This window comes from Asterias rubens, chromosome 3 (genome assembly GCF_902459465.1).
Source record: "Asterias rubens chromosome 3, eAstRub1.3, whole genome shotgun sequence".
NCBI lineage: Eukaryota > Metazoa > Echinodermata > Asteroidea > Forcipulatida > Asteriidae > Asterias > Asterias rubens.
Window position 1 is genome coordinate 11,193,885 of NC_047064.1, and position 7,963 is coordinate 11,201,847.

The 7,963-nt window shown below is 35.6% G+C and overlaps 1 protein-coding gene across 1 annotated transcript; it reads left to right on the forward strand.

Moving 5' to 3' along the window:
- Positions 1 to 2,184: 2,184 nt before the first annotated feature.
- Positions 2,185 to 7,298, forward strand: LOC117288575. The gene is made up of 4 exons (XM_033769482.1): positions 2,185 to 2,353; positions 4,306 to 4,453; positions 5,313 to 5,364; positions 6,716 to 7,298. The coding sequence occupies exons 1-4, from the start codon at positions 2,334 to 2,336 to the stop codon at positions 6,823 to 6,825; spliced, it is 330 nt and encodes a 109-aa protein (XP_033625373.1). The 5' UTR covers positions 2,185 to 2,333; the 3' UTR covers positions 6,826 to 7,298.
- The last annotated feature ends 665 nt before the right edge of the window (positions 7,299 to 7,963 follow it).

Genomic DNA, 7,963 nt, shown 5'->3' on the forward strand with positions numbered 1-7,963 from the left:
CGAGACCTCAGATTTAGAACTTGAGGCCTCAAAATCAACCATCTAAACGCACACACCTTCGTGTGACAAGGGTGTTTTTTTCTTTCATTATTATCTCGCAAGTTCGATGACCGATTGAGCTCAAATTTACACAGGTTTTTTATTTTATGCATATGTTGAAATACACCAAATGAGAAGACTGGTCTTTGACAATTACCAATAGTGTCCACTGTCTTTAAAAATACTTTAAACCATACACCATGAACTATTGAAGTATTTTTCAGCCCTTGTGCTCAAAGAATATTTTCCTACTTTTTTTCCAAGGACCAAATACCATGCTTGTTGAAAGGTGACCCAGTACCTTTGAATAGTTTAAAGTATATCCCTTTTTTCTTTTTTAGAACCCAAGTATTAATTGTTTTTAGTCTGTTCTGTTAAGCAGTGACTCACAGATTGGAATTATGTGAAGGAATAATATACTTAAATTCAATTTGTAAGTTAATAACATGTTTATTTATCAATGAATGTGCATGTTTAAATACTTGTCTTTTACAAAAAGGCTTATGTGTATGTTTATGTTTGACTCGTTTAACTCAAATGAACTTGTTTGTATAACTGATGAATATAATATACCTTCAGACATTTCTGTCAACTTGACTTTGGATGTTATTTTTTCTATGAAGAAAGAGCATTATGTATTGAATGTTTGTATATCTTTGTGCAAATTGCTAACAACCAAGTTTTTAATGGTATTTAATACAACTTGATGTGAACTTCTTTATAGTAACACGCTTATTTTGCTAAGGAAAATTGATAAGATGAACATTTATGTGAAGTTATTATTTCCTGTTGTGGTTTTTATTACAGATGTAATTACTTTGATAACCAAAAAAGACACTTTTTGTTGTTTATTTTTTAAGTTAAACATCAAATTATGCAAAAAGACATTACAATCTTTCTAATCTTTCCATTTTCGTTCAAGCTTTTGTATTCTTCTGTTTATGAAACTAAAACATTTTTATTTATTTATTTTGTTTTAGTAAGTTTTTTAAACACAACTTTTTGAACAGATTGCCAACATTTTTATGTCTGAAATAATGTGTCAATGTAAATAAGTGTCAAAAACATTAAAAATCATAAAGCGTATCAATATGTATTTTTTGTTTTGTTTTACTAAATGTATCAAAAAGGATTGTCTTTCACTGTACACCCCCCCCCCCCCTCCAATCTCTATATCCTTCAACACCCCCTGGCCACCCACCCTATACAGGACAGCTTAACACTACTGGTAACAATATTATTGTCAAAAACAAGTCTTCTCACTAATTGGTGTATCTCAACATATTAGGCATAACAAAACAAACCTGTAAACATTTGAACTCAATTATTGGTCGTCAAAGTTGCGAGATAATATTGGGAGAAAAAAAACACGCTTGTCACAAGAAGTTGTGTGCTTTCAGGTGCTTGATTTAGGGATCAAAATCTAATTCTGAGGTCTTGAAATCGAATTCGAGGAAAATAACTTCTTTCTCGAAAACTACCTTACGTCAGAGGGAGCCGTTTCTCAACATGTTTTATACTATCAACAGCTCCCCATTGCTTTTAAGTTTTATGTTAACAAAGGTGTGATATGCCTAATATTGTTTATTGTTTATGTTCATGCCCACAGTCCCTACAGGATCGTTGGTCATTACCATAATGCATTGTAATATTGGTTTCAATTGCTCAAAATGTAAATAAGGAATAGGCTACATGAAATCCCACACTTGAACAAGTCTAATGTGAGACTTGCATTTTATTGGAGTTGAGGAAGTTCATGTTGCCAATAAAGCCGAACCATTTGGAGAAAGTGACTGCTGGAATGTTTGGGTTGGTTTCCTATAATAGCCTTTCTAAATTAAAAAAAGAATAAACAAAGCCCCGTTTTTCAGCTATGAATGAAATTGTTTGAACATGGGGTGTGTGTGTATGAAGTGTTACAACGGGCCACACTTAAATTATTTCAAAACACAATTCAACTCAATTCAATGCGGACTAACGGTTTAAGAAATTTTAAAACAGATTGTTTTAAAGTTTCAGAATTATTGGACATGTGCCTGTTTTTTGTGTGTTCATATTGACATATCAACACTTTTATTGCACCCCCTTGAAATAAAATGTGCCCCGCCCACAGCAAATTGTAAACATAGAGGGCGGGCGAGCGGACAAGTGGTGCAGAGTCTGCTTGATGTCACGATGTGTGAGTGAATGTCCCGATTTGATAGTGCAAAAAGAGCCGTTTCATCACAAGCAACTGTTCACCTTGCTGAAACTTTCTTCTGAATTAGTCCACATTTGTATGTGCAACTAGTAATATGGCTGCTGCGGTTATTAAGTGAGTTGATTGATGTCTTTTTTTAATTTAAAATTTTAAGTCGTAGCGTCATACGTTATCGACCCTCATATGTTGTTTTCGGTCCCCAACTTTGATTCCCGTTTATCGCGAAATTGTGCAAGCTGCACCGGTGACAGAAGCTATGCAGTTTACTCACGGTCTGTATTTTCATCAGGCTTAATCATGCTGAGAATAAAGTTTCCTGTCGTTGGTTATGCTCAAACATTTATAAAATGATTGATTTTTGGTACTAATTTTTAGTGCATTATTATGCCAACATTCAAATGAGTCAAAGAAACATCATCCAACCTCGAAAGTTCAAAACAAAATTACTATCTGCTAGATTGAGTTTCATTCTGCTTTAGTCACTAGATTGATCACGTGAGGTGGTTACTATTTGGGATTCTATGGTGAGCAAATGTGGGGAAAATATTAAAATATTTTAAGTGAAAATGACAAAAAATTGTTTTTTTTACTCATGTATACTGTAATAAATTCCGATAAGTGTAATAAATATTAAGTCTACATTAAAGAGAAAACATCATAGATTGGTTTATTATCTCCTGAAACCAAAAGTTACTGGTCTGAAATGGGGGAAAACTGATTGTTAACAGTTATGAAGTGTGAGTGCATCAAGGGGGGGGGGTGGGGTGTTTTACTTTCATGCCTTATGATATCTCTGGATTCTAATAAAGTAGCCATAATGCCTTGGGACAAAAATGTTATTAAATTTGTTAAGTAGTAATTGATTTATTTTGCACGCTATACTAGCTTCTGAATATTCAATAAAATATCAACCAATGAAAGGTGTGAAAACATATGACGTTGCTCCAATGTCGTGCATACATAAGCACTGTTAATGGCGGACTGTCTCTCGCAACGTAAAACCAAAACTTAAAAAATTTCAACACACCATAAAGTGAAAGTGTTATTGTTAAAAAACTGGATAGATGATTTGAAAAAAAAAAAATTGTTTTTGATTGTGAACAATTTTCCTGTTATCCTACTGAAAACACATGACACCAGGAACAAACAAAATAAATAAATAAAAGTTAAAACGGCACCACACAAAGTTCACAGTCCACACACACTGCCGCTGTTTTAAATTTTTAAATTAAAGTGTCCACACTCTTCGTTGACGGCGTAATTGCAGGGGTTAAAGTCAATTCTCATGTACATTATATGCTCATATGTTTGTTGGTACTCCACCTTTTATTTACATAATCCTTAATAGCAAACGAAGAGTGACAACAAAAGTGCTCCATCCAATCTAGTTGCGATATAATATCCCTCCTCCCATCATCATCTAGCCCCACTTGTGACTTGTGTTGCTAAGGATAGCTGACTGCTATCCTTGGCCACACAAGTGGGGCTAATCATCATCATGCCCATGCCTCCCGCCATACCAATCTGTCCAAGTGCAAGCAAGCATAAGCCTTTTTGAGGTGTGGTGGACTTGATAGGAGTATACAACTGTTTGTACACACCAATTTACCCAAACCTTATACATGTAGTTGTGTAGCATTGTGTCTGCCATGTCTCAAAAAGGCTTAAATTGCATAGCTCCTCCCTACCTGGTTGACCTACTGTAATTTCACTTCCCAGCTAGGCTGCCGCCTCAGTCTTTAGCTTTTATAGCCTACCTCCCATTTACATGTTTAACTTTACATCTTATAGTACAGGTGACAAGACTTGTTCTATAGCCGACCCTTGGGAACGGAACCCACCACTACCTTTTCACACCAGAGACCCTTCTTCCATTCAAATTTCAAAAAGCTTCGCTCAGAGCCTTCCTTGTAGTCTTATTCTATTTCTGTTAAGCTTTTGCTACAAAGGCTTTGCAGTGAAGCGCTCTGATTTTGTGAAAGGCGCAGTCTGGAAAGGCGCTGTATAAAAACCCATTACTTTGTTATTAACAATATTCTGACTACATAGTTTGGTTTTTCTCCCAGGGGTGTTGGCAAGTTGGCCATTGCAGCTGGTGCAGTTTACCTAACTGTAGATCAAGGAATCTGGAGTGGATCATCAGATAGTGCCAATACCTTCAAGAATCTTACAAGCACATACAGTATTCCCAATCAAGAGGAATACTTGCAACAAGTAAGCAATCATTTTGTATTATTTTTTGTAAGAGCGGTGAACTGACACTGATAGAAATCGTTAAAGGGACATGTTGCGTTTGATCGAGCGAGTTGGTCTATAATACAAAAACGTTTGTAACGGTTTGTTATGAAATGCTTATAATATGGTTAGAAAGAAGTTTTAAAAGTAGAATACAATGATCCAAACAAATAATACGCCGTGATCTAACACGGCACACCATTTTGTGGAGTCAAAATAAATTTTGACGCCACAAAAAGGCTGACCGTGTTAGTGCGCAGAGTAAATGGAAAACCATGCAATTTCGAGGCATATTTGTGTGGATCATTGTATTAAAACATCTTTCTAACCAAAAAGCATTTCATAACATGCAGTTACACCACTTTTTTAGGGACCAACTCGCCCTGTTCAAGGCAACATGTCCGTTTAATGTCACATGTCTGTCACAACTAGATTGGGTTCTCCCTAGTTTTAATTTATTTATTATGTCAAGGATTAGAGGTTGAGCATTTCAATGAACAAGAGAGGAGGATGGGTTTGGGAAAAATGAAACAACTTTTTAATACTTTTTGGTCAAAAATGAGTACCAATACAATGATATCAATTGAATGCATAATTTATAAAACACTATCAAAATACATTCTCTCGATCTGAACCCATGACAGAATAAAATCGGAGTGTTTACAAGTCTGGCTTTAAACATTTGTCTATCAGACTTCAGTTTGCATGCCCGTAACAGATTATAAAAAGAAACAGAAAGTTAAAGCAGACAGCTAACTGCTTGGCAATGCGCATTACACTATGATGGTGCTAAACAGGAAAAAGTTGAAATATTCTCATTTTCTCTCTTTATTTCTAGATCCCTTCTGCCAAAGGAATATCGCAACAATTGAGAAATGGTTGGAATTCAGGTTTGTTGAAAGACAGTCAAAGTATTGTCTCTATTGTATTTTTAAAATGTCTTACAAATGTGTAGTGTTTCACTAGAGGCATCAATTGAATTCTCCTCGTTATGGTGTATTCGGTGTATTTCAAATGACTGCACAAATCACATAGTTTTGAGAAGTGTGAGCTTAAAGGAACACGTTGCCTTGGATCGGGCGAGTTGGTCACTGAAAAGCGTTTGTAACCGTTTGTTATAAAATGCATGGGTAGAAAGATATTGTAAAAGTAGAATACAATGATCCACACAAACATGCCTCGAAATTGCACGGTTTTCTATTTACATCGTAGACTAACACGGGCGGCCATTTATGTGAGCCAAATTTTTGACTCCCATAAATGGCCGACCGTGATAGTTCACAAAGTAAAAGGAAAACCATGCAATTTCGAGGCAAATTTGTATGGATCATTGTATTTTACTTTTAAAACAACTTTCCAACCATATGCTTTTTAAAATAAACGGTTACAAACACTTTTTATAGACCAACTCATCCAATCCAATGCAACGTGTTCCTTTAAAATACAAACATAGATCTTAAGCTCACTTCCCATTAGAAAATCTACTCAGTGCAAAATGTTTGGGCAAACATCTATTCAATAGATTATGATGCAGCAACAATTGCATTGCTCTAAGTCTTGACTCCCAGAAAGTTAAAACTTTTCTATAAAAGGTTAAAAAAAATTGTTGAATCAGTTAAAGGCACTGCAGCTGATTTCACGAAATGCTAGGATTAATCCTAACTCGAGTTAGGACGAGTAACCCGTCCTAACTTAGGAAGGGTTCAATGCGTCCTACGTATTTGGATACGGAACTGAACCCGTCCTAAGTCCTAAGATTAATCCTAAGTTCGGAAGAGTTTGGTGAAATCGATGGCTAGACACTATTGGTTATTACTCAAAATAATTGTTCGCATAAAAGCTTACTTGGTAATGAGCAATAGAGAGCTGTTAATAGTATAAACATTGTGAGAAATGGCTCCCTCTGAAGTAACATCATTTTTTTAGAAAGAAGTTATTACTAACTTAAATATTGCTGAGGCCTCGAATTCAAACATCTGAAAGCACACAACTTGTGCAGCAAGGGTGTTTTTTTCTTCTTTAATTCTTTCCAAAGAGTGAAGGACACTAAATGTTTGTTTGTTTGTTTGTTTGTCAATTTAAACAGTTGAGCAGTTGGTTTGTAAGGTCATGTTGTATAACTCACATTAAAGAGATAAAGTAACTGCCAATGATGTTGCTATCATTGATCATGTATGATTTGGAGTAATGATTGATGCACACTTTGCTAAGATTTTCTATCCCTGTGCTGTTTTTCTCCAGGAATTAAATGGTCTTTTGATTACTTAGTAACAACACCAGAAAGAATTGGAAACTTGACAAGCTCAGCAACCAGTTGGGTCACAGACTCATTGACTGAGACAAAGGAGTAGTCTAGGGTCAGCGTGTTGGAGCCTGTAGATTATGTACATATCAACAAGAGTATTCTCCATATTAACAGGCCCAATTTCATGGCTATGCTTACCATATTAAGCAAAGAATTAACGCTTGTAGAAGCAGGGAATTCTGTGCTTACATCAAGCATACATGTATATTACAGGTAGCGGGGAATTTTGGCTAGTGTGCACTTCACGTTACTATGCATTCCCTCGCTTACACAGTTAGCGCAGAGATGCGGGCAAGCAGAGAATGGTGATCGTGAGTGCAGAATTGGGCGGTAAGCAGAGCCATGTAATTGGGGGCTGGTGTGACATTATCAGACTACTATGTATTTTGTATCTTTTTAAAAGAAGAAATTAGGAGTAAACACTGGTAACAATATACACCATGTGATTTTAAAGGCAGTGGTAATTACTAAAATCAATTGTTAGCATAAAAACTTACTTGGTATCAAGCAATGGAAAGCTGTTGATAGTATAAAACATTGTGAGAAATGGCTCCCTCTGAAGTAACGTAGTTTTCAAGAAAGAAGTAATTTTCCACTCAAATATTTGAATCTGATTTTGAGACCTACCTCAGAATTAGAGTTTGAGGTCCCGAAACAACACAGTAAAATATCTTTGGTGAAAAGTCAAGTTGTGACCAATCGTTCGTGTTTTTGAAAAAATGACGCTTGACATAATTGATATTGGGCACTGCTGGGGCTTAGTAACATGTAATATTAAATTGAAAGCGTAACTATGATGTTGCCCTTTTCAATAATAAAACTTGGATCATGTCCCAGTGGATAGGGCGACCTATTGGTACAGTTATTCACTTCCATGTTTTATACTCAACAGATATTCCAAGCTATATCATAACATACTTGATTGTTAGTTCCTTAGGAGAATTTGTAGCAACCTTACACAGGAGCTTTTGTGTGATTCTCAGATGCCTAAATAAGGCTTTCAAGCCTGAAGACTTTGAATATTTGAGTGAGAAATTACCTCTTTCTCAAAAACTACATTACTTCAGAGGGAGCTGTCTCTCACAATCAACAACATAATTGAGTTTTTACGGTAACAATTACTTTGAGTAATTTCCAACAATGTCAAATGCCCTCTCTAACCTGTTTATCACAAAGAATGCATT

Bases quoted from the DNA above. Each gene is read 5' to 3' on its own strand.
- LOC117288575 (XM_033769482.1), top strand. From the start codon at position 2,334: ATGGCTGCTGCGGTTATTAA. The intron at 2,354-4,305 runs GTGAGTTGATTG...TTTTTCTCCCAG, and splicing joins ATGGCTGCTGCGGTTATTAA to GGGTGTTGGCAAGTTGGCCA. The intron at 4,454-5,312 runs GTAAGCAATCAT...CTTTATTTCTAG, and splicing joins AAGAGGAATACTTGCAACAA to ATCCCTTCTGCCAAAGGAAT.